General features: G+C 39.1%; 1 protein-coding gene across 1 annotated transcript; it reads left to right on the forward strand.

Annotated features, from left to right (window-relative positions):
* The first annotated feature begins 897 nt into the window (after positions 1 to 897).
* On the forward strand, positions 898 to 27,676 carry LOC137659559 (striatin-3-like). The gene is made up of 7 exons (XM_068394424.1): positions 898 to 1,156; positions 13,889 to 13,992; positions 16,524 to 16,682; positions 23,108 to 23,167; positions 26,779 to 26,900; positions 27,145 to 27,229; positions 27,542 to 27,676. The coding sequence occupies exons 1-5, from the start codon at positions 938 to 940 to the stop codon at positions 26,870 to 26,872; spliced, it is 636 nt and encodes a 211-aa protein (XP_068250525.1). The 5' UTR covers positions 898 to 937; the 3' UTR covers positions 26,873 to 26,900; positions 27,145 to 27,229; positions 27,542 to 27,676.

Below are 27,676 nucleotides of genomic sequence, written 5' to 3' on the forward strand. Positions count from 1 at the left end.
TAACTAACCTATCCTTCATTGGAGCTTGCATTAACATTTAAGCATTAGATTAGAATATAATATCCATTATTGTCTGGGACCATTAAAAAAAGTAAATTAAATAAAAAAGTAATTTTGTTACACTAATGAATGTAAAATTGTTAAAAATATAAGGCCTTAAAAAACTTCGGCGCACTTGCGGACCTTTTAGTGTTTTTCGGTGCGTCGTAAGTATATTTTTTTTTTTTTTTGCAGAGAAGACAACAGTTTATTTGCACCAATGAAAATGTTAATTTTCTTAAATATATTATTAGAAACTAATCTGAAATGTATTTATTATCCTTTAGTGTAACAGAATTTGGGTAAAAATCCAACATTATAGTCAGAAGTGTCCATCTTCCAAGTTAAACCTTACAGGAAACAGTTCATTGAGCATTAGAGTTCCACCTGATAATAAAGCAATTAGCAATAATAGGATTATTTAAATGATTCTATTTCACAGGTGATTAATATATTGGATGAAAGTGGAACAGGACAGGAATGTGCATAGGTTTAGTGAGACTAAATATACAAAAATTGTAGTAAAAATAGTAGCTATAATGTTTATTGTTTATGAGTTACTTTATACATTACAAATACTTATATTAAAATAGAACATAATTGAATATATAACAAAGAACAACTCCGCGTAATTGCTTGTGAGCGCTGCCTTTGCTGTTGACACTGCCCTCTGTTCCCATACTATTTTCCCCCTTCTAAAATTTTCAATATTATGAGATAGAATGCTATAATATAATATTTTAATAATATTATAAAACAATAAAAAAATTTCTGTTAAATTTCAAGAGAATTTAACCCCAAAAGCCGTTGAAAATGGCCAATCCTTCAGAAGACTGCCTCCTTGTGGGACCACGAAGCGAATAAAAGGCAGTATAGTGTTAGTAATGGCTGCCATGGTATGAAACTACCCACAACAATGGAAGAGGCGACCAGTCAAAACCAGCTGGGAGGAGGTAGTGGCTCTCCTGCTGGTGTGGCGGCCAATAGACAGAACCTCGAGGAAGCTAACCAACGTTTGCAATACTCCATCCCGGGGATATTACACTTTATCCAGCACGAATGGGCCAGGTTCGAAATGGAGCGATCCCAGTGGGATCTCGAGAGGGCAGAACTTCAGGTGAGATTTCGTCGCAAAAATTACCCTATTTCCATCCCCTTTGCTACGTCATTTCTTCCTCTCTCACCCTTCAGGCCTGAGGAAGGTATTTTCCCCGGAAACCGCGAGTTTTGTGCCGGATATAGACCAAATATGGTGTCGTTGTGGGAAAAGGGTGGGTGTGGGTGGATCTCATTGATTGACGGTGATCAGCTGTTTTTAACAGTGTTGCCATATTCCATCCTATTTTTTTTACATAATGGCTTTAACTGCCTCCGTCCCTCTATGGCGGCAGTTATTAAGATTTTGTGCCGTCCATTTTGCAAATAGTAAAAGCCAAATACCAAATTTAGAGTCTGTCAATGTAGGATGAGACAGGACGTAGTTTGTGAGCCTGCTTGTGTTAGCCTGTGTTTACATTTGTGTCTTTACCATAGATTAACGAATTTTGGTTTATAAAGTTTTTATTCAATGTTATTTGATGAACAAGTTACTGTTGTAGGCTTTTTGGATTTAATGTTGGTATATTTGCTAATATTCTTTAATATATATTACTTTCTCTCTTAACTTTTACATATATAATTTTCGAACTGGTAACTTTGTTATATATTCCTGAGCATTACAATGGTAGCTAACCACTTCATCTTGTGTTTTCCATTCATATTTATGTAACAATTATGTGGAAAACTGGTTTGGGTAGGTAAACACTGGTGATGCCCCACTAACTAAGTCTTGGGGAGAAGTAACTGGGGCGGGTGCATGATTGCCCTAAATAGGCATACAAACTCAAAAACTGTGGCATTTTAAGGGTGATATCCTAGGTTATGATATTTCTCTAATTTAGTAAAAGGTCATTGAACTTCCCTATATCAATGCATGAGGCAACCTGTGTCCGCTGATCAACAAACTTTCCACCATTTCCTTTTTGGGAGCCTTTGTATATCAGCGGCCAGTTCCTCCCACATGCACCAACTAACCTAATCTTCTCCCCCCCCCCAACCTAACCAACAAGCCATTTCCTTATCTACTTGTCTAATGGGGGGCTAATGCCCTCCTGTGACCCCCCTTACACTGCCGTATTCTTAGCCGGCCCTTATCATACATACACCCCCCGATTTTGTGTCTAGGAAAATGCCTAAGCAAGTTATCTGTATAGGTTACTGATTTAACTAACCAGAAATAGTCGTCGTGCTTAAATCATACCGCAACCGGAAGGGAAAATACGTATCCTATATATGGTGTGTATTATCGGTAACACTCCTTTAAATAGGAATTATGGTTATTCTGTAGGGTATTCATCTGTTTTCTTTCTTAAAGATCTGGGGGTGTCTGCCGTTTATGGGGACAGGGATATCTTTCTTATTACTAGCCAAATCGTATTTCATTATGGGGTTGATGTTCTTTACAATTTTCTAACATACCATAATATGATGTTAATTTATCGTTTTGACTAATAACACAATTTACCTTTACCACGGCAATATTTTCCAAGTTCAGCATGGTCCGTACACAAGTCACGGGTAGCTCCTGCATAGTTTCCAACTTTCCCGATAGACAGAGCCCGTGTCATCCCAGTCTAAGAAACGTTCGGTTTTACAAATTAATACTGTCCCGTCAATCTACATATTTACCCCTTAGTTAAGTATGTAGTTTTTAAGGACACGTCATGTTTAGTGACATTTGATACTGCTGGGATATTTATCATGAAATGTTATGTTAGAAAAAGGCCGTTACAATGCGTCGTACGCTGAAGCCACGGCCAACTTACTCGGTCGTAAAATTTCCCGCAATCATTGTTTCCTGCCTGATTATAATAACACCCGTTTGGCGGCGCTCGATTCGCATATCAGCTGGTCGCGCAAGCATGAACAGTTTTCGATGTTCGTACGTATGTTTTCGCTAATTTCAACAATTTTCATTTTAATCTCTTGTTAAGATTGTTATTTCTTTCGAAATCGTCCCAAAATTATGCCGAATACTATTTTGTTTTATATACAAACAAAGGTTAGGTTATCCAGCATCTAGTTAAGATATTTCGTCAGATAAAGCCAGTGTCAAACAAAGCAACCGAACTAACCCTTTCGTGGGCCGCGTGATTTCAAATTTTTAATCCCCCCCATGTCCCGAGATTGACCTACAGCCGACCCTTTCCAACTCTAACCGCCGTGATGGATAGACCTATTCCGTATAGTTTCTCTGTGAGTGATATTTTCGAGTTTATCTCCCGTATTGATCAGATTGATGCAATCAAGACCCTCAGATATATACATCTACGTGATTTCACTCGTGTTACCCCCGAATTCTTTCACTATCTATTTCGAGAAGGCCTCTTAAGGGATTTTAGAGGTACATGTAAAAAGTGTAAAACAGGTGATGTGGCCCTGATGTGGTTTTAGCGACTACGAAATTTAAGGTAAGCCTGAGTAACCTATAATATGATCATGTGGATAAGATATAATTTTGAGTGCTGCCCAAAGCTTCTTTTCTGTAGGAGAGAGACTTACGAAGGGGGTCCGGGGGCTTGCCCCCGGGTAGGGGTAGTGACCTGGGAACTACTAGGATTGGTTAGGTTTGGTTTGTGGGGTTTGTATGTTAGCAACAGTGTTTGGGGGGTCGCATGGGGGCGTCAGCCCCCCCGTTTAGTTCACGATGAAGGTAAGGACATGGAACTTCTTTTCTGTAGGAGAGATACTTACGAAGGGGGTCCGGGGGCTTGCCCCCGGGTAGGGGTAGTGACCTGGGAACTACTAGGATTGGTTAGGTTTGGTTTGTGGGGTTTGTATGTTAGCAACAGTGTTTGGGGGGTCGCAGGGGGGCGTCAGCCCCCCCGTTTAGTTCACGATGAAGGTAAGGACATGGCTTGTAGGTCAGGTTAGGAGGGGAATTTTGGGTTAGTTGTCCATTTTTCTCGCACATTTCCGACATCCATGACCAGAGGGTTCCTAGTATGTAGATTGTTGGGACAAGCATTTACAAAACCAGTGAATTTAATATTTCATTCCGTGATCATTCCCGCGAAAAAGAGCAGATTTTCCTACTTAGTTTCCAACTTTCCCGATAGATAGAGCCCGTGTCATCCCAGTCTAAGAAACCTTCGGTTTTACAATTTAATACTGGTTTTACAATTTAATACTGTCCCGTCAATCTACATATTTACCCCTTCGTTAAGTTTGTAGTTTTTAAGGACACGTCATGTAATCATTCCCGTAAAAAGAGCCGGTTTCGGACTTTTTTTTACTCGATTTCAAGAAACATTCAGTTTTACAATTTAATACTGTCCCGTCAATCTACATTATTTAACAAATCATTCCCGTAAAAAAGAGCCGATTTCGGACTTTTTTACCTCGATTTTCGGCCGGTCAAAGGGCTGTCCCCATAAACGGCAGAGGCTCCAAGATCTGAATATTGATGTTTAAATTGTTAATATGTTTGACAGGCGTGCCATTTGTAAATGGAAGGTTACCCTATGGGTATGGGGTAACTTGAGTTCTAATTACCTATTTTAAGTAATTTTTTTTCTTTCTTTTTTTAAAGTATTGGCAATAAGAGCTTTCCCTTGTACAGGTGGTAGTGCAGTTTTGAGGTACACTGTTGCATTACTATAAGGTTTTATACAGCATCTCTTCGTCCCTTGGCATCATGTATTTATCCTACTATCCATGCCTTCTGTTATTCTTAGTGTCAAACTTTTTAAGGGCACCAACCACCCGTTGAGATACTACCGCTAGAGAGATATGGGGTCTTTTGACTGGCCAGACAGTACTACTTAGGATCTTTCTCTTTGGTTACGGTTGAGTTTCCCTTTGCCTACATACACACACACACACACACACACCGAATAGTCTGACCTATTCTTTACATATTCTCCTCTGTCTTTCTTTATACACCTGACAACACTCAGATTACCAAACAATTCTTCTACACCAAAGGGGTTACTGCACTTGTTAACCCTTTTACCCCCAAAGGACGTACTGGTACGTTTCACAAAACTCATCCTTTTACCCCATGGACGTACCGGTACGTCCTTGCAAAAACCTGCTATTTAAATTTTTTTTTTGCATATTTTTTATAATTTTTTGAGAAACTTCAGGCATTTTCCAAGAGAATGAGACCAACCTGACCTCTCTATGATGAAAATTAAGGCTGTTAGAGCAATTTAAAAAAAATATACTGCAAAATGTGCTTGAAAAAAAATAACCCCTGGGGGTTAAGGGTAGGAGACTCTCTGGCTATGGTAAGCAGCTCTTCTAGGAGATGGACACTCCAAAATCAAACCTGTTCTCTATTCTTGGGTAGTGAGTGCCTCAGCCTCTGTACCATGGTCTTCCACTGTCTTGGGTTAGAGTTCTCTTGCTTGAGGGTATAATTGGTCACACTATTCTGTTTTAATTCTCTTCCTCTTGTTTTGGTAAAGTTTTTATAGTTTATATAGGAGATATTTATTTTAATGTTAAGTCGTCTTAAAATATTTTATTTTTCCTTGTTTCCTTTCCTCACTGGGCTATTTTCCTTGTTGGAGCCCCTGGGGTTATAGCAGCCTGCTTTTCCAACTAGGGCTGTAGCTTAGCAAGTAATAATAATAATTCTGCAACTGCAGGGTTTGCCCCAGTTGCACCTTGGCACTGAGAATGATCTCTGTGTACCTTACAGACCAAATCACCTGGATTCAATCCGTAAGCTCTTCGGTGCATGGCAGCTATTCTATAACGAGTGCAAATTATTAAAAATAGCCAGTTAATAAATACTTGTACATTATAAAACTTCATCCTTAAATGAAATTTTGAATCGTGAAGATTTAAATAAATTAGAAAAGATCCCGCAAATAAGTTGATTGTAGAATAAGTAACATTCAAATCTTGTAACAGCAAAAGCTATACAGTACTCTACATGTTTTTAATTGAAAGTACTGTATAGTGTAAAACAGAATATTAATTTTATCCTTATTTTACCAATAGAAAAAAATGGCGAGTTCTACTGTATTCCAAATAATGAGGTACTATTTGCACATTAGTATTTTGTATCAATTGCTCAGTTTTTTGATCAATGAAAACTAAAATCTTATACTTGTGGATATTTTGTACTCTGTATCCATCAGCAGATATGTCCATAATAACTATAGCAGCCTTGTGTTTTAGAAGTGCTTGTAGAGTGTTTTAATGTATTGAAAGGTTTATATCTGAAGTAGAACTTGATGCTGCTTTATATCCATCCAGAAGTAATCCATTTCGCTGATAAATGGCTCCCCTGACAAAGACATAAATCTACACCAGCAGGATTTTCTTGACAAATGAATATATCCTTCTAGATGTACTTACCAATCCCAAAGTAAGGAATAAGTTGAGCTATGCCAGTGCTTAAATGAAGGCAGGCACCCAGCTGTCCAGGCATACTGTAATATGCAAGGTTAGGATGAAATGAAATTCTCATGTTTTCAGGAGCGAAGGCCAGTACGGGGGCAAAGCACCCTTGGTCAGTCAAAAGACTTGTCATAGATTAGGTTAGGGTGGCACACATCCCTGTAAACATCGTAGTTTGTGTTTTATTTGTATTTGCAGTATTGTAATAGGTGACACATGAACAATGTATTTGTGTACCGTACGTACATGGCATTTCTGATGGGTATAAAACACTAAATCGCTGGTTTCCTGTGGGGATCCTCCTTATTTATTATGCATACTGTTAAAAGTATAAAGTTGTATAGAAAGCTTGTAAAAAGTTTGCACAGCCAGTAATCAGTTTGAGAAGAATATGATTCATGTATTTTGTGAGAAATTTAAGTACTGTGCGTTATATTTCTGCGTAAAAGACACGCCTAAATCCTATAATTTACCCCTGAAAATTGGGGGTCGTCTTCATTCCAAAATTCAAATCTTGAATTCCAAGTGATGTTTATTGGTAGTCTAGCCTTGGCCTCAGTGTGATAGCAACTCATACATGAAAAGATTCACATTATGAAATAAAGTAATAATAAAGGTTATGTATTAATTTTTAGGTATAAATTATTAGCATATCTTCATCATAATAAATACAGTACGTCTTTTCGAAGAATAACTCCATGTTGATGAAATCAGCTTTTTTCTATGCAACCCCAGGCTGAGGAAATGTAAGCACTGTCAGTTGGTTCTAGCCACCGATATTGAGGATATGCTCACATGCGAAAAATAAAAAGTATATTCTTAATATAATTTCCAAAACATATAACAGTTTTCATACAGTTTACAAACTGTTAGTATCATTTGAATGTGTAAATCTGTACATTTGTTCGTTTGTTCGTTCCTTGTGATTGGCGATAAAGTCTAAGAAAAAGTATGGTTTCCCTTTTAGATGGTGTGTTTAGATAAAACATATGGAATTGCCTTTAATCTCTGGAATTTTTAACACATTCAGTGAAATATTTGTAATATCATCTTTATCAAAAGCTATTAGCATCATTAGATATCACTTGTCCAGGTCACTTTTCTGCATGTGTTGGCCTGCATGTGTTGATTTATGGTCTCGGGGAGGCCCTTTGCTCTCCTTCTAATGGAAGGAAAGCGGCCATTGACAGACCTCGTCTAGAACTTCCTTGCTTAATTAAGGCCTCAGAAGCCCTAGAAAAGGTTGACGAGCTGATCTCAGCGATAGGATCTCTAAGGGCAGGGAGATCCCCTAGATAATTCCTCTGGCTTTTTTTTTTTTTTTTCTTTTTTTTTTCTGTCAGAAGTATTATTACCTCATCTTGGAGGCCTCCCCACCCATTCCTCTCGACCCCATGCTTTCCTTTTTGAATCCAGGCGTTACTGTGGACCGTTTGGCAGCTCAGCATGTCACTTTTACTGCGATAGGGCCATGAACTTGGAGAATACGGCGATGGCCACTCTTCAGGCCTCTTCTCCTTGAAAAATCTCGTTCCGAACGATCGTCTCCCTGCAGTCCCTTCAATGGGCACTGAAGAGAGAATGATCGCAAGGCAGCAACTCTTCTATCATCAGTTCTGATAGGGGAGATTTCAAGACCTGATCTGGAATGTTGACTGGATGAGACTAACCTTTTAAGGGGCTTTTCTCTTCTACTGCCCCAGTAGAACAGTGTTTGTTCATGGACACATCAAAGGAAGGTTGGTGAGTTCACTTTCTACAACACCCAGCATCAAGACAATGGACCATCCAGGAATGTCTATACCATATCAACGTGTTGAAGCATTGAACGGTTCTTCTTGTGCTCCCACACTTTTGCCCTCTTTAGACTGGTCAGTCAGTGGTGTTGATGCATGACAGCAGTACTGTAGTTGCATATATAAACAAAAAGGTGGGACTGTTTCTTTGTAGCTTTGCTAACTAGCAGTGGAAATTCACAAGTTGGTAGTGCTGAACTCGGCCACTCTGACAGCTCGCTTTATTTGTAGCGGACAAGCTGAGCAGAAGCATGCAATCGTTGGGTCAGAATAGTCTTTGCATCCTCAGATAGTGAACAAGATCCTGACTTTGTGGGTTGTCCAACAGTTGACCTATTCGCAACCTCGCTAAATCGGAAACTTCCAATATACTGCTCACTTGTGCCAGACCCATTAGTAGCGTTCGAGGACACCTTCCAGCACACTTTGGACGGCCTTAATGTCTATGCTTTTCTGTCATTCTTCCTGATAAGGAGTGTCTTGAACCAAATCTGGTCCACTCCTAACCTCATTATGACGAGTAGCCCTGAATTGGGCCCAAATAGAATGGTACCCGGACCTTCTATTTCTTCTAATAGAGATTCTGAGAAAATCGCCTCCTTTCCCTGCCCTGTTGTGCCAATCACACGCACAGCTATTCCACATCTCGGTGGAGTGGCTCCAGCGTCACACATGAAGGTTATCCACAACTTCTGGAATCACTTCGACGTCACAAATGGAGGTTATCCAACATCTCTCCTCTCCTCTCGGGGAAAAGTTTTTTGCGTGAAGTTGCGTTAGAGATGTGGGGCTACCTCTAGAAATCTTCATCTTCCATGTGTCAAGCCAGGTGGGCCATTTTCTGTGGTTGGTGTCATGGAGGAGGTGTTTTCCCACTCGGAGTCTTTATTCCATTGATAGCTGAATTTTTACTGTATCTCTGAAGAGAAAAGCTCTGCTCCTCATTACCAGGGAAAGTCTTATCATTCAAGCCTTGTGCAAGATATTTAGGCTGAAAGGAGTTATATCCTTTTTGTTGGAACTCGCTATGCTTATACGGAATTTTAAGTATAGTAGTTCTGGCCTTTGAAAGGTAGACTGACTCTCTGAGATGTTACTAAGATCTTGCAATTCCTTAAGAGAGCACCTTATGAAGTGTTGAGGCTTTTCTAAGACAGGACCTTATCCTTAAAACAGTTTTATTGCTTGCCCTAGCCGCCTCCAAATGGGTTAGCGAGCTTTCATGATCTCTCCTTTAGCGTCCCTTATACTGAGTGCTAGAGACAGGACTCTTTCTCCTTCGTCCCTGAGTTAATGGAAAATACCCAGAATCCGTCGGTTCCTAATTCCAGGTTTTGTTTGTTTCGGGTAGTGAGCTTTTAGAGTGGTAATTAGAAATCTTGATCAGTTGTTTTTGTGTCCTCTGAGGCACAGCTTTAAATACAAAACACCACCACCTCACCTGCAGCACCTCTTAGTCCACACAGGGAGAGATAGGAAAGTTATTAACCGTAGAAAGTTGTTAACCATACCCATTCCCTACCCTCACATTCTGCTCAAGGTAGAGCTTGTGTTGTCAGAGAAGTGAGCACAACCCTATCATTCTGTAAGACACTGTAGCGCTGCCATCTTGAAACGGCAGACTACATTTACTGCCCATACCTGCGGGAATTGACCCACAGGTCCCTAGACAACTTTTTGCTGGGACCTATAATGGCTGCATAGCAGCCTCTCTTGGAGCACAACATCGAAACCCTGTCAGGTGGAATTGATTCCCTTGCAGGTAATACCCACTTATCCTGTAGCTTTTCTGTTTTATAGTATAGAAGTGTCATTCCCCACATGCCTACAATGGGGAGTGTGTTGTAACAAAGCAAGCCCATTGACATATATATGCCTCATTGTTACTACACACAGATTTTCTGCTCTACCTCCTTTATTGCATGGGGCTTGGATCCGCTTGTATTGCTAAACCACCGGAGCGTGAAGTGTAAGAACCTTAACTCTGCACCACTTACAAAGAGTCCCAAGTTTTTGGTTGCCTGGGATAAGCACCAGCCAGTTGGAATAGGGACTTCCTCCCACTTAATGATGAGAGAGTGTATTTGTGTAGGAACAAATGACATTTGGAGTAATTTGTATTTTTCCAAACTATACAAACCTGAGTCCGTTACTCAATCTTTCCTGCCATCACCTACCCACCAGAAAGTCCCGGTTGCAATCAAAGCGAGTGCTGAGTGAGAAAGTAAGAGACTAAGTAGAATTTAGATTCCTTAAGAATGTTCTCCCTAAAATGTGCCCAGTTGTGTATCCTATTAAAAAGATAGTTGAATTTCATAATTACCAACTGTCTCAACACTTAATGCTGTAGTCATTTGTGAGGTTTTACAATATACAATACTGTATAGTTATTTACATTCCGGTTTTATATTTTGCAAAAACATTTTTTATCATCAACAGTTGTTACTAAAAGTGTTTCTTCAGCCAAGTTTATTCTGTTGTGTAAGAAATATTTTTGTTGCTATGGTTAGACATTTGATATCTTGATTGACACCATGATACAGATTATCAGCTCAAGTTTTGTACCTATATTAGTTGGTTGTAGAAGTCTCTTCAAATTTATCATTTTCATTTCTCACCTTTATGGTATCAGTATTAATCTTATCTTGGCACTCCTTGTAGATAGCAAGAGATCAGATAAAAGCTGATAAGATTGTAGGAACGCTTGGTATCTAGAATTAGCTGGCATGGTGTTGTGATTCATGAACTATAGATATAAAATTGATTTATGAATGGACTTTGTCAGTCAGTTTTTCTCCGTTTTAGATTATGAGTTGCATTTAATATCGACTTGAAATTTTAGCAGATAAATAGTTACTTGAACACCCAATCAGTTTGTTGCTAATTAGTAATATGCCAAAGTTATTTCTAGAGTAGTTCAAGACTAGCGATGAAATTTTTGGGTAAATCATAGGAAATGATTTTCCCTCTTTGAAGGTGATTTTTTTATAGTGCTATTTATTTTTTTTTATTTGTCCTTTGTTGAAGTTATTACACCCCCCTGTGTGCCTTCTGTATCTACTCCACCTACAGACATATGGTACTGTAAAGTATCTGTTATATGTTACGCTGGTATTACATTTTTCATAATTCTGGTCATCCTTTGAATACAGATCTTCCCAACCTGTAACATCCTGCACATATTAGTATTAGGTATTTGCTAAGCTAGAACCCTAGTTGAAAAAGCAGAATACTATAAGCCCAAGGGCTCCAACAGGGAAAATAGCCCAGTGAGGAAAGGAAATAAGGAAACTACAAGAGAAGTAATTAACTACTGAAATTAAATATTTTAAGAACAATAACATTAAAATAAATCTTTTGCATGTAAACTATAAAAACTTTTAAAAAACAACAGTATGAGAATTCTATAAGAGAGAATGGTGTGCCTGGGTGTACCCTCAAGCAAGAGAACTCTACCCCAAGACAGTGAAAGACCATGGTACAGAGGCTATGGCACTATCCAAGACCAGAGAATAATTTGATTTTGCAGTGTTCTTCTCCTAGAAGAGCTGCTTACCATAGCTGAAGAGTCTCTTCTACCCTTACCAAGAGGAAAGTAGCCACTGAACAACTACATTGCAGTAGTGAACCCCTTGAGCGAGGAAGAACTTTGGTAATCTCAGTGTTGTCAGGTGTATGAGGACAGAGGAGAATATGTAAAGATAGGACAGACTATCCAGTGTATGTGTAGCCAAAAGGAAAATAAACCGTAACCAGAGAGAAAGATACAGTGTACTGTAGTACAGTACTGTCTGGCTAGTCAAAGGACCCAATAACACAGTATCTCAACTGTGTGTTCAGTTAATTCTGACATTCTTCCCTTCTCCATCATAATATTCAATACTGTACTACTACAGATCTTTCCAGTCTGTACCAACCTGTAATTCGTACTATACTCAATGCAGCAAAAAGTGGCATACTATATACAGAAGGGTCACCTGGTTTTAAATGGAATCCCCATTAGTCTCTCTCTCTCTCTCTCTCTCTCTCTCTCTCTCTCTCTCTCTCTCTCTCTCTCTCTCTCTCTCTCTCTCTTTTTTTTTTTTTTTCCTTCATATTACATACCACTTCTGCTACCTTCCTCCACATTCCCCAAGCTGCTTTTATCATATTCTTAACATCAGCCTCACATTCTCTCCTGGCTTATAGTAGTTCACAAGTGTATAAATTGTTCCACCTGTTTTATAACCAAGCCTATACTTTTATGTAGAGTATGGCTATCCCGTATGCCGTACATATCTTCCTTACTTCTCACCATAACCTCAGTCTCATCCACATTTACCTCCAGCCACCCCTCTCCAAAGTCTCTCACCCTTTTATAACCCTTCTCTCTGTAAGTATTCCTAATTTACAGTGTTGAGCACTAAATGACTTCAGGAAGTGAACTTGCCACAAAGCGTTTTTTATTCTTCGAAAGATGATCTTACCATAAAGCGCTTCTCGTGCTTTGTAAGATAAACTTGCCTTAGAATGCTTTTCACTCTTTGAAAGATGAACTTGCCACAAAACACACTTCATACTTAGGAAGATGAACCTGCCTTAAAGTACTTTTCTTTCTTCAGAAAATGAACTTGCTCAGGTGAAGTGACTAGGAAATGTCATATCTTTTCTAGTGTCGCTAATAGTTATGAAGGATGAAAGATTTCCATTGTCTGGGTTCAGGGGATAGTGGCCAGGATCTTGAATCCAGGTGGCCACGAGTGTACCCCTTCTTTAGCTCTTTCTTATAAAGGTGATTAGCATGATGAGAATGGCTTACCTTCCTGTTTTGGAAATTGAGTCCTTTACATTATATTTCAAGCCTCATCCACATGACAAGCCCTAGATGAAGGTCAAAGTGGCTACTCGGTGTGCCAGTGCGGTGGGGTCTTCCCTGCCACCGGCCAGTAACTACCAAGACCTCATTATAAATCTTGACAGCCAAGTTCTAGCTATGCTGAAAGCATACTCCTCTTTTATAGAGGACTTCCAATTTTATATTATTATTACATATACATATACCAAGGCACTTCCCCTAATTTTGGCCGCGGGGGTATAAAAACAATTAGAATAGCGCCAACGTTATCCCTGCGTGTCGTAAGAGGCAACTAAAAGGGACGGGACGAGGGGGCTGGGAACCCCCTCTCCTGTATATAATCCTGCGAGACCAATTTTATATAGTTAGGAAAAATACAAATTTCTTATATAATTTGCGATTTTTATAATTTATTTTTCTATTTTATACCCCATTCTTCAAATTGATTTATTAGAAATTAACTGAAGTGCTGAAAGGGCCATGGGGTACCAGTGCTTAATGTTGAGCTTAAATCCCATATTCCATTTCAGCCTTTGTATACTCATAATCCATGGTTAGCTTATTACATTATACTTTGTGGAGATTTGTGAAGACCTATGTATGATAAGTTCCACCTAGTTTCACTGATGTTGTTAGTTCTAGTACTGTACGTACAATCATTGTTTTATTGAACTTTTAATACTGTATACTGTATTTTAAATAAAAGGTTTTTATGAACCGTTTGTCAAAAGTTTAAACATTGAAATTATATTAATTTCTTTTGCAGGCAAAGATAGCGTTTCTCAATGGAGAAAGAAAAGGACAAGAAAATCTAAAAAATGACCTAGTTAGAAGAATAAAAATGTTAGAATATGCTTTAAAACAAGAAAGGTGAGTAGACCTTTAAAAGTTATTTCTTGTGCAATACCACCAAGTAATTTTTATTTTCCTTCCACCATCACACATTAGGTTGATGAAACTTTTTTAGGGTAATTCAAGTAATTTTCTTTTAATCTGATTTCAAGGAAACCTTGCAGTTGATTCAATAATGATTATTTTAATGTTAATTCTAACTTTGACTATTAAAGATTATCAGTATTGGTTATACTGTGCTATAAGGAAACCATAAAGGGTTGAAACAGCACAGTTCTTTTTAAAGTTTGTTTATTTCTTAGAGTTTAGTTTTGTAAAGTTTAGCAATCATACTTGTGGATATAGAAATCATAAATATCATCCCCACCTACTAGATATATATTCTATGGCTGTTAGTTACCTTAAGATAATCCATTAATATACTTGAATATTTTATGACGTTTAATGTATAATTAAAGTATAGTTTGCATTAAAATAAATGTTATTTGTAAAGAGATATATTTTCAGTGGGACATTTTAATTTAGTTATGTCATACATCTTTTATGATTCAAAGTTATTAGTTTTCATTTTAGTCGCATCATGTTAGAAGAACAGTTGATTGCCACTGTCTTTTTCTGTTTTTTCTTTCAAATATAAATTGATTATTTAATCTTAATTAAAAGAAATTTAATACTGTCAGTTTTTCATTGATACTGTAGTTATGTAATGTACTGTATTCCCTTTTCCTAAAATCTATGAACGGTGTATGCATTTTGCAATAATTTCATTTCTTCTCATTCTGTATCATTACTCTATTTACATTGTAAAAGGTTACCCTTTCCTCCAACTCCAGCCCCTCTCGTATTGTGTCAGGCACAGCTACAGCATTAATGTCATTATAGATGTTTGACATCATGACATGTTTTTTACTGAGTCATCCAGTAGCTATTTTGTCTGAGTGTGCATGTGTACGTGTGTGTGTGTGTTATGACAGATCAAAGGTAATGTGAAGCATGTTCTTTTCCCTTCGTACTGTGCTCTTTAAAGTCAATATTAAAGCTTTGTTTTCTCTTGACATCACAACTGCAGGTAGAACATCCCATAAGCCTTGGATCTCCCCCTCCCCGGCTCCTGCCTCTTCCCCTCTTGAAGCTGCTGAGCTATTTTGTATTCCCTTGGCATTTGGATCGTTTTAGTCGAGGGAGATAGGGAGATCGCTTTGGGATTTTATCTCTGGGGGGTGTTTTATTAATCCTCTAAAGATCATATGTTCTTTGCATTGATAGGAGATTATACAGAAGAAACTTGAGATAATTTTATACATTATAAAGATTGTAGTTTTTCTTTTGATGAGTAAAGTACAATAATGCTTTGTAAATTAATTACTACAACTTAGCAATATAAGTCGATAATAGCTTATGTAGCATACTGGTATGGTTAGTTTATAAAAAGCATTAAATGTGAGGTAATGAGGGTTTTTTTTTTTTTGCAAGTCGGTATCATTAAAATTGAAGGTTAAAGGTCAGTATGGCTGCTTTACTTCGTTTTTTCTGGTGTGTCTTGTTGAAATGTATTGCAGTCTTGTAAAGAGATTACGGTTACTAGATAATGTCAGTTACTGTTGTAATATATAATGGTCGGATGTTCTAAATTTATTTGGAATTTATTGATTACCTCTGCTAAATTTATGGCTTCTTAAAAGTACTTCTCACAATGATGTGTTATTGAATTTGTAGTAATTTTAAAAATCTAAGTTGTAAGTTGTGGCCTACTCCTGGATGTAAAGTATACTAAGAAAGAAAAGGAGACTGAAATTGGAGTGTAGAAATTATTATTGTAAATGAATTCAGGTTCTGGGAAAGAAAAGAAACAAATAGGAAGGATTTAATGAAAATTGTAAACATTCAACTAAAGAAGCGTTTGAATATTTTTGTTGTCCCCTGTACTCTTTTCAAGGGAAATGAATCGTGTTTGAATAGTTTTGATGTTCCCTGTACTCTTTTTAAGGGAAGTGAATAGCGTTTAAAAATAAGTTTTTTGTCCCCTGTACTCCTTTTAAGGGAAATAAATAGCGTTTGAATAGTTTTGATGACCCCTATACTCTTTTAAAGGGAAATAAATAGCGTTTGAATAGTTTTGATGACCCCTATACTCTTTTAAAGGGAAATAAATAGCGTTTGAATAGTTTTGACGTCCACTGTACTCCTTTTAAGGGAAATGAATAGCATTTGAATAGTTTTGTTGTCCCCTGTACTCTTTTTAAGGGAAATGAATGCAGTACAGTTTTGTAATGGTAATTGAAGGGATTTTTAATCTTATTTATAATTGTAAGCTGCTCTCTCTCTCTCTCTCTCTCTCTCTCTCTCTCTCTCTCTCTCTCTCTCTCTCTCTCTCTCTCTCTCTCTCTCTCTCTCTCTCTCTCTCTCTCTCTCTCTCTTTCTCTCTCTCTCTCTCTCTCTCTCTCTCTCTCTCTTTCTCTCTCTCCTCTCTCTCTCTCTCTCTCTCTCTCTCTCTCTCTCTTCTAATATTTACCTGTTGATTAATCTTTATTGATGTGTTATCTTTTCAGAGCCAAGTATCATAAGTTGAAATATGGCACAGATTTGGTTCAAGGGGATATGAATCCCCCATCCGAAGACGGGGGTGAGGAAGTACGGGTAGACACAGATGCTATTCTCTCAACCAATACAAACGTGTCTTGGAAGCAGTCGAGACAGTTACTGAGACAGTAAGTTTCTTCTTTTCTTTTCTATTTGTTCCCATACTAAAAAACCTTGCGTTGTTTAAATAGGAGATATCTTTCGACGAAGCTGGAAGGCAGCCAATACACTGAAAGAAAATGAGAGGTGGCAACCTTATCTTCCCACTGTTGTGGGTTGGTAGGGGTTGCCCGGGGGTACCCCATCCACCTATCTCTACTCACAGCTCACAGAGCTGCCTCACTTTTCTCTTTAGGCTGGTTGAAATTGGACGTGTCCGGTCTCCACCTCTTCCCAAAGCTTGCCATTAGACATATGCGCTTCCTTCCTCTTTTGAGGTGTGAGAGTGCTCCTTTTGATGCTCCCATGCATACCTGTCCTGGTTTTGAAGGTCGCCCTTGCAGACCTTCACATCCTCCGTGAACACAGACCCCCATCTGCTTTGTCCTGACTGGGAGGGGGGGGTTGCTGTGAGCAGTTTTTGCCCTGCGACAAGTGTCGGGAGTGGTCTGCTTCCCAGTGGGAGAAGTTCTGGTGGTGCAGGAAGTAGAAAGCTAAGAGAGATCTATCTCCCCCTGAGTCTGCCTTCACAGGGAAAAGAGCTCAGGTTTCTTCTTCCCGCACCCCTGGATCGCTTCCCAAAGCTCCTCCTCGGCCACCTTTCTCTGAGAGTTGGTCGAGTAGGAGAGCAGACCGACTTACTCCTTGGCATCTTAGGGGTACCGGGGGATTGATGCTTCCCTAGCGAAGGATCTTCACAGCTGCTTGGGAGCCATTTTCCCTTGCAGATGTGCTGCAGGCCTGGCCGTCCTTGGTGGTTTCTGCTCCCCTTTGAGGGAAACTTCTGCAACTCTTTCAGTGGGCGCAAGGAGAAAACCGTCCCCTTTGGCAACATCATCTGTCCTGAATCTTTGTGAAGTCCACCTTTCACCCTCACCTGCCCCTTCCACGCGCGGACGTGATCTCTCTCGTTCGCCCTTAGAGTTACCTCCTGCTGACGATGTCCTATTTCCAACCTAGGGCGACATCGCCGCCTAACCCTAACATAAACCTTGTTTCTTCCACTAGAGATGGTTCAAGTTTGCATGTGCTGCCCCAGCAAGCTGACGAGGTTAAGCAGAAGGATTCTAGCGAGCACAGTGATCCTCCTATGACAAGCGCTCCACCTGCTTGCCCTTCACTTGGGTGTGTGACAACATCCCGTCCTGTAACAGGATCACCTTTATGAGCTTTACACTCGCCTGAACCCTGTTTACAAGGTTTAAGAGATTGTTCACAATTTAAGTTCATTCCATGGACATACACATGATAACATTACGCGCGCACGCCATAAAGACTGTAGGTCTTCGCAGCCTAGTCGTAAGTCTTCTAGGACACACCCTTGATCTAGGGCGCACCACTCAAGATCAAGAGCTTCACGCTCAAGCTCAAGTTCCACTTAGCGCTCCTCTAGAGACACACAATCACGATCCTCACTATCATGATCACCGGCATGACACTCACGATCACGATCACAGGCTTCGCGCTCGTGGTCAATATCACAGGCTTTGTGCTCACGATCACGAGCTTCACGCTTAAAGTCTCACGCTAAGCACTCTCGATCAAGACGATCATGATTGCGAGGCAAGCATTCTGTATCGCAAGCTATCCGCTCACGATCGAAAGACCGTGACCGGAGGCTTACAATCTAAACGTTCTAAACACACTTGATTGAGGAGACCCTCTTGTAGAGGACATTATAGATGCCTGCGCTCTCCATTAGCACATAGCGCTACATCTCCTGACCCTCATTCCAATCGACCTCGGACTGGACAAGGAAATGAGATGGACCAACCCTTAGAGAAGCCTGTCAAGACTACCTCCAGTGCCTTTCAAAGCCTGAGGTGTTTTTATGAAGCATTTGCCTATGCAACGCCCCTCTATCAGCTCTACTGCATCCGAACGCCTTGCCACCCAGCTAGCAGGCGCTTCTAGCTCTCTTAGAGCACAGTCTTCCACTCTATCTTAGCCACTTCCATTTGTAATCCAAAGGAAGTATTGTATTACAAGATCCAGGACGATCCTTGTCCTACCCAGATTCTAGACCCGTTGGTGTAGTCTCTCTCATCGAACGTTCCACTGCAGAGACTAGTCTCCTTGAGAGCCTCCTTTTCTACCTCTGAGCTACTCAACATAGAGCGAGGTGCAAGATATACCATACAGGCTGCTTGGTGGCTCGATCTATGGTTCGGGTCTCTGGGCCAGCCACATTGTTCGTTCTGCAGGTCTTTCCAAGGAGACGATCAGATGGTCCTTGGAATCTTTCCTTCTGTCTGGTACCCGGACCTTGGATTTCCTTTCGCACCACGTGGTCAACTTGTGAGTGAATGCAATTCTGAAGCGAAGGGATACAGTGATAGGAAGATTTCACAGGCAAATGCCGAAAGTGGAGGTGACAGGTGGAGAAACTCCTCCAAGGATTTTCTCCCTCATAGAGACATGACTCAAGGTTATCAGTCTTGGCCATATGGGAGGGCTCTAAGACCACCCAGAGATCAGTCCAGCTCTTTTCCGTCCCTCGATATCAAAGACTAAGGTGTCTAAGAAGCCCTTTGAATCCAAGGACCAGAAAGGTGGGAAGTCCTTCAGAAGAAGGAAAGGTGGCAGGGGGGGCGGCCATCTCTCAGGGAGGGTAATCCTTTCATCAGACCACCAGTGGGAGTATGCCTGCAACACCTCTGGCAGAGGTGGCATCATCACGAGTCCAATCGCTGATCGATTGCAGTTGTCAGTTCAGGATATCTCGTCCCTTTCAATATCTCCTCCTCTTCTGACTCGTAATCCAATTCCTCTAAGCTCATATGCGAAGTGATCAGCAAGGGAGCTGGCCTTCAGGGTCGAAAACCAGACCATGCTGCAGAAGAGCTCTCTCCTAGAGTTCTCGGATAGGTCTCCAGGCTTCTACAGCCGACTTTTTCTGTTGAAAAAAGGTGACTGGAGGATTGAGACCAGTCATAGATCTCTCCCCCCTGAACAAGTTTTTCCTTGAAACTCCATTCAGGAGGGAGACGGCAGACATGGGCATTCAAGTAGTATGACCAATGGCTTCATGTGCACATTGGATCTCCAGGACACATACTTCCAGATCCCAATCCATTCTTCTTCAAGGAAGTATCTAATGTTCTTAAACGAGGGAAGACGCTATCAATTCAAGGTTCTCTGTTTTGGTCTCAACAGCACCCCAGGTCTTCACCAGGGTGTTCAGCCTAATGTCAACATGGGCTCACAAGAACGGCATTCATCTCTTAAGATACCTAGACGACTGGCTAGTTCTGGCAGACTCGAAGATGACCCTTCTTCATCATCAAGACATGCTAGGATCTAGGGATAGTGATCAATTTCAATAAGTCATCACTGCTTCTATCACAGAGAATAGTGTACCTCGGTATGTTAATAGACAATGTCACACAAAAAGCCTTTCCATCAGACGACAGAATACACAGGCTGAGAGAAGGGGCTTGTCCCTTCCTCAGATGAGAAGACATGCCAGCCTGACAGTGGTTGTGTCTCTTAGGCCATTTAACCTCCCTGATCCGTGTTATTCCCAACGGTCGCCTCAAGGTAAGTTCCCTCCAATGGCATCTCAAGTCCTTGTGGGACCAGCCACCCTAGTACCAATGGGCCAGGAACAACTAACCGCTCTGCAACGGTGGGTGGCAGAAGAGAAGCTCTGCAAGGGCCAAGATCTTCTCATCCCTCCTCTAGATTTGTTACTCTTCACAGACACATCAAAACAAGGATGGGTGGTCACTTGCTGCACCACACGATCTCAGGCCCTTGGTCCGAATCTTAAGGTACCAGCACATAAAGCTCTTAGAAATGAGAGCTTGTTCAACAAGACAAGAGAATCCAAAAGTCTAATGATGACCCTCAAGCTCCGTTATGGCATTATGCAGAGTGGTTCTCGGACCTTCTGTAACTGGTAGTAGATCACCCGAGAGAACTTCCTCCACGTCCAGATATACTCAAATAACCACACGCCAACATCTATCACAAGAACGTCCAGTCTCTTTTGGCTTCACGCCTGAAGACTATCCAGCGTCTCCTCTCACAGAGAGGCCTTTCGCTACAAGCTGTGAAAAGAATGTCCAAACATCTACGCAAGTCCTCCACGGCAGTGTACCAGGCCAAGTAGGTGTCATGGAAGGGGTATCTCTCCCCTCGATACCACTATTCCTGTAATAGCGAAGTTCCTTATTTACCTTCGAGAGGAAAAACTCCTTTTAGTTTCGGCGGTGAAAGGCTATCACTCGGCCTTAATCCTAGCCTTTAAATTGAATGGAGTAGATCTTTCCTCTTCGTTGGAGCTTTCTTGACTTATAGGGAGTTATGAGATCACTTACCCCAGTCAGAGATTAGACCTCCTTGGAACATGGTTTGCATCCTGAGGTCTCTTAAGGGTCCTCCTTACGAACCACTACGCCATGCAACTGACCGTAAATTCACTCTGAAGACGGTGTTCTTACTCACCTTAGCGTCAGCAAAGAGAGTTAGTGAACAACATAGTCTCTCGTACGACATTGCCCATTCAAGGGGAAGGCGGGAAGTGACACTCGGCTTCGTCCCTAAGTTTATTGCTAAGACTCAAAATCCATCAGTCACGGATCCTAGATTCGGGGCCTTCCAGATAGCGAGTTTCCGTACTGTAACCAATGACCCAGATCAACGGTTAATTTGCCCAGTAAGGGGGTTTGAGGTATTATCTTAAACGTTCTGCAATAACGACTCCAGCTTTCAGCTTTATTTGTAAGCTTGGGCAGAACGAAGAGAGGGGTCACTGAGAACATGATCTCTTCTGGGATTCGTAAAGTCATCGAGTTTGCTCTCCAATAAGACCCTCCTCCAATTCAGCAACCTAGAGCTAATGATGTCAGGGGCATCAGCACATCCCTGGTCTTGAGTAGTTTCTCAAGTGTTACAAGTGGGTGTGTGGAAGCGGCAAACAACCTTCACCGCCCACTATCTCAAAGACGTTACCCCACAGAAGGCTCGATACTTTTACTATCGGCTCTTAGGTGGCTGTACAATAAAGGGTTTGACACCTCAGGTTCCTTGGTGGACAAGCAGCAGCTGGTTGAGGGCATTGTTTACCCAGGCTAAGTCTGGAGTGAATGAGAGTATGTCTGGCTCTCCTCTCTTCATTTTCCCTTCTCTTAGGGTACAGCTCCTTGGGTCCACTGCAGGCTGGATTCAAACCTCTGCAGGTAAGAATTACTTCCCTTGTGTATTTGAGTATACAAAATAACTAATTAACTGTTCACTTCCCCACTGTTTTCTTGCGATGGATCATTGGGAACACTCAACTTCCCCAGATGTTCAGATGCTATTTTCTACAAACTCCTTTTTCTTTTGCATAGGCTGCAATAACTCACACATGTGGTTTATTAGCGAGGTGTTAAGGTGGACCTTAAGATACAATCCAACATTGTTCTAATGCAACCCATTTCAATGGCTAGCCAAAAGCTGGATGTCCACCCACCCAAGAGTGAGTCGTCTCATGTAAACAACGGAAGGTTTGTTAGCGTGGGAACAAGTAACAAATTTGGAAATAATTTGTATTTTTCCCTAACTAATACAAACCTGTATTTGTTTACAAAAATTGTCCCGCCATCACCTGTCCCCCTGAAGTCCTGCCTGCAATAAAAAAGTGAGGCAGTTCCGTGAGCTGTCAGTAGAGATAAGTGGGGGATACCCCCCCAGCACACCCTAGTGACCCACAACAGTGGGAAGGTAGGGTTGCCACGTCACATTTTCTTTTTCTATTGGCTGCCTTCCAGCTTTGCCAAAAGAGATATCCTATGTAAACAACTACAGCTTTATATTAGTTAAGGAAAAATACCGATTTTTTCCAAATTTGTCATATTTTTACTTACAATAAATATTGAAATTTTAAGTGTTTATTGAGCCTGATTTTTCATTTTGATCTCTCAAGTCTTAAATTTACATGATCTTTAGATATTTGAGTAAAAGTTTGTCAGTTGAGCATTGTGGGATTAGTAAATTTTTTTTCTTGATCTGTGTCCTATGACCATGAAGGTTTACCTTGATTATTAATCTGGAACATTTCCTTATAAATTTTTTTAGTTTCCCTCTTAATTTCTTGACTATCAAATTGTAGTTGGCCAAACCGAAGGTTATTTTTTATTTCAATATTATTTACTTCTGTTATTTATCCCTTTTAATTCCAATTTGAATTTTTATTTTTTCCTGGCCTTTACCCTAATGTCAATATAATTTAGTATTTTTCTTTTTATTCTCCATTTTTTTGTAATCTTTTCTTTGTGGCCTCTTAATACAAACAAGAATAAACTCATGGAATATTTGTCTTCCTTTCATGGGGAATTCCTGTTTAATATTGTTAATCTTTGTTGTACTCCTGATTAATTTTTATTGAATGAAATTAATTTTTTTTCAGGTATCTACAAGAAATTGGTTACACGGATACAATTATAGATTTAAGAAGTAATAGAGTAAGGTAAGCTAGTTCCTATTTTTTCATTCTGTACTCGCAAAAGTGTGGAAATCCTTGAAAGATTGTATGAAATGAAAGTAAAAAATTTTAGTAGGCAAAATTAAGATATGTGGATTGTGTTCAATGATTAAAATTGGGAGTTGTTCTCACATATAAAACAAACCTGTGTCCATTGATAGGAATATCTTATCAGTTTAGCTGGAATATGGTTGTTGAAAGTTCTTTATGAGGTGTCAGTAGTTAACAGCATGGGGGTGATGAAGCCCCGTGCCCCTGTTAGCACACACCATTTCAATTTTAGCTGCAGAGATGTTCAACACACACAAGTTTATGGTTATGGAAAATGCAAATTGCTTGAAAAGCATTTTTGATTTATGTTCTATTTCAAAGTTATGTGGATTAAATTTTCCTTGGTTTTGCTGTCATTAATTAGATGGGGTATAAATTTTGCAGTTTTTTCTCTGTGATATTTGGAATGTAATTTCTGCATTTGTTTTTCTCCTAAACCTTATTTTAATGATGATGATCTTGTCACTAATTTTATCATGATTTGTTTACGCAATTAACCTGTTTTCATGCTGTTATTCAAGGCATTTACCTTATGAAATGCAGCTTGACAAAGCTAAAAGGGTGATAGAGTACAGTAAGTTGAAAATGCGTGTTGGTAGTGGTTGGTTTACATTAATAGTCCTGGAATGGGTCTCAGAATTTGGTCAATTCTGAAAGATTGTTTAATGACATGTGCCGAAAGGAGAATATTAAGAGAGACGTCAGTAAGGTAGACAGGTAGACAGTTAGAGGCGGCTACCTACAGTAGGGTCCCGAATTAAGCGTGTTCGAATTACACGATTCCCCTTTTCCGCGATCGCTATTTTTCAAAAATAAATTTTCTGTATCTGCGAGGCTGTTCAAAGTTCGCGAGTCAAGCACTACAAAATGTATCAAATCTATTGTCTTTTTAAGTATATTGGTAGCCCTAAATACGGTGATTTATAATAAATGTTAGAAAACAATATTAACATTACATTTCATTAACATAATTTCATAATGAATACTGTAGCCTATTTAAGGATAAAATTCCACATCAACAATGAAATCAACTGTTAACTGTGCGAGTCCAGCTGACAAAATGTAAACAGAAATGTGGTTACGTTCTCGGCAATCTTTATCTTTCTCCAACCTTACGATAATTGTAATGGTAGTGTTAATGATGGTATATTAAAGCATTATTTTTGTTTAGTACAGTATATTTAAAAGCCTTATTTTTCCCTCTGGGCGTTCAAGGTTTTCACGAGTAGACTGGGTTCGTTTATCGGCAGTGAATAGCCTAAACTTCGGTAACGAGTCGTCAATATTTTGTCATATTTTAAACAGTATACATTTGATTTGCAAACATTGGTTTTGTAGAGTAGACGGTAAAATAAAATCTAAGAGAGAGAGAGAGAGAGATTTGATGGCAGAAATCTCTCTCTCTCTCTCTCTCTCTCTCTCTCTCTCTCTCTCTCTCTCTCTCTCTCTCTCTCTCCGTAAGAAATAAAACCATAGTTCACATATGGCAACTTGAATTTAAGAATGAAATTAACATGAATATTGTTAGTTGTGGCGATAAATTCCTCGCTTCAGGGGGTACACGAAACAAAAACACGACATTCAATTACAACAGCTGATTCTCTCTCTCTCTCTCTCTCTCTCTCTCTCTCTCTCTCTCTCTCTCTCTCTCTCTCTCTCTCTCTCTCTCTCGTTATACAATACTTACAAATAGATGAAGAAACCAAAATCGGTTTTCTTGAAGTCAATTAAATACAAAACGAAAAAATGATACCGTGTATACATCCATTTCAATCATAGCTTAAAATACGGTAACCGATTTCGTCCGCAAACCACTATTTTTTAGGAAACACCATTCTATTCCAGAAAATTTTTACTCTTTAAATGTCAATTGCGCTATAATAAAACATGTACTTATGTTGTTAAATTTCGGGTGTGTTTTAAAAATCGAGTATTGCTAACTTATTTTTGTTTTACTTTTGGCTGTGATCACATCAGCTGATGTCTAGCTTCCGCGCGAATACAATAACAAAGAATTGTTTACACCATTTCTTAACTTATTCAAACCATCTATACAGTTAATATTACATAAACACCAATGTGTTATAACCTATCATATTTATTGTTTAGTACTTTAAAACCATCCCCCCCCCCCTCTCTCTCTCTCTCTCTCTCTCTCTCTCTCTCTCTCTCTCTCTCTCTCTCTCTCTCTCTCATCGAACGTTATAGCGTTAACCTAATTGTTCGGTGACTTTAAAAATAGGCCTAGTACTTTCTTCTTTTACCTTTTTTGCATATGGATCCATAATTGAGGTGGGTACAAGTTGACTTATAACTGAAGTTAGGAAAAGTATTTTGGATATGGAAAGGACAATTATCTTTCGTAACAGTTTAGAATTATCGTAAGTTATCACTCTGTCATTAGCGGCAGTTTGCTATTGTGGATTAAACGCATAAGGAAAAAAAAAATTCCAGCTTTGCTACGAATTTAGGAATTTATATGGATACGGTAAGTAAAATATTTGTAATAACATAATGTTTACTAAATGTTTGTAATATCATTAATTATGACTTAGATCATGTGTGTTTAATGCATTCGTTTGTTTATTATGATCGAAGATGGAGCGTAAACAAATGGAAGGTTTCCGTTTCAGGCGGCGTCATAAAGAAAAACATTTCATAAATGGCATTCATTTCATTTATTTGAAAGTTCTAATAAAAAATAATTAGATCATTGGTAATAACAAATTCAACATATAATCTATACTTGGTAAAATTGCTGTCAATTCAAAAACACAGATGTATAAATGCGTCTGTTTCTTCGTTGTGATCAGAGATAAACGTAAACAAAACATTGGTTGTCGTTTTCTATTGTGCTTTTTTAGCGTGTTTAGGAAACGCATGATATAAAATCGCCTTTATTTTGATAATTCTGGATTTTCAATCATACAACAAGCTAGTCTATAGAATGATGGTTTTGCTATTCCCCAGTTGTATTATACAATAGATATGACAAACATTAAAATTTGTCTGTATTTTGGGTTGTGTTATAACGGGAAATATATGGTGTTTACACCTATCCTGGTTGTAATTTTAACCATTTTTCAAGTTATTAGAACTTTAAAGTATATTAAATGTTTTATTTATTTACAAGAACAATTTGATATTATAAAGAAATACAGTATAGTACAAAGAAAGTATTGGAAATGGGTAGTAAACACATTTGAATAGGCAAATTGCTGGTTGCCATGGCCGCAATGGAATTATTTCTGTTAGTTGTGTGTTTCGAAATTCGCGATTTTCCATTTACACGAGGTCATTAATCGACCAAATTCTCGCATAATTCGGGACCCTACTGTACATGAATGGATGAGAAAGAATGGGCATAAAAAAAATTTGCTCCAAGACATTGCTAACAGTATCTCACCAGGGAAGAAAAATTTTAAATCTTATCACATCTTACCAGAGTAGAAAAGTTTAGTAAATAAGACAATTATTTTCACAGTTAATTCATCCCTGCTTAGCTCTTGGTTTTGAAGTTGGTTATTTTAATTTTTTCTTGACAGGTCATTATTAGGCATTTCTGGAGGAGAAAATGAAGAAAACCATAACAAACACGCCGGCCATGAATGGGTCCGATACGACGAAGCGACAGCCTGATCCTAACCGATGCTATGTTCAGAAAAAAGTGAGTGAATAATATGAATATTTTCTATAAGTATGAGAGAGTGTGTGAGAGTGAGAGTGAGTGTCATCAATGCAAAATATTTAGATTAGAAAGAAATGTTAAAAGTCTTTTTCATACTGTATTTGTGAAGTAACTTTGATTACTGTAAAGAATTTTAAAATCTGCTTGTGAGTTGACATCTTGACTGAGACATAACTGGAAACTTAAAATTGAATATTTTCATTCACCTTCTATTTTTATGTAGGGACAGCCACCATCTACTTTAGAGGCACAGATTAGAGATGCGGAGAAAGCGGTTATGGACAATTTTGACTTTTTACAGCAAGAAGGTAGGTATTTTTTTCTTCGCTTTAGTTGAAGATTGTCAATGAGTTTAATTTTTTTTTGTTTGGTTATGGTACAGTAGAGTAATTAATGTTCCTAAACTTACTAGAATTGGGCTTTAATGTGATTATTTTCTCGGATTACCTTGTTAATTTCTGTTGGTCGTGTCGATCCCAAGATTTAGTGTTAATTTTTACATTGCTCTGTCTTGCATTTTTACGTTTCTTGGTTATTTACATGAAAAAATGTCTGATTTTTATTCCACTTGACACTGAAGTAATGTTAGCTTGCCATAATTAATTTTTCCTGTTTTACAGGTATGGAGATGGATGATGACGACGATGTAGATGAGCCAGACGAAGATGACGATGTACATAGAATAAAGAGTAATGTAGCAAAGGTGGTAAGCAATATGTGAACAGTTATTTGGGAGTGTTGTAGATTTGATGCAC

The sequence above is a fragment of the Palaemon carinicauda genome, chromosome 20 (genome assembly GCF_036898095.1).
Source record: "Palaemon carinicauda isolate YSFRI2023 chromosome 20, ASM3689809v2, whole genome shotgun sequence".
In the NCBI taxonomy this organism is placed as follows: Eukaryota; Metazoa; Arthropoda; class Malacostraca; order Decapoda; family Palaemonidae; genus Palaemon; species Palaemon carinicauda.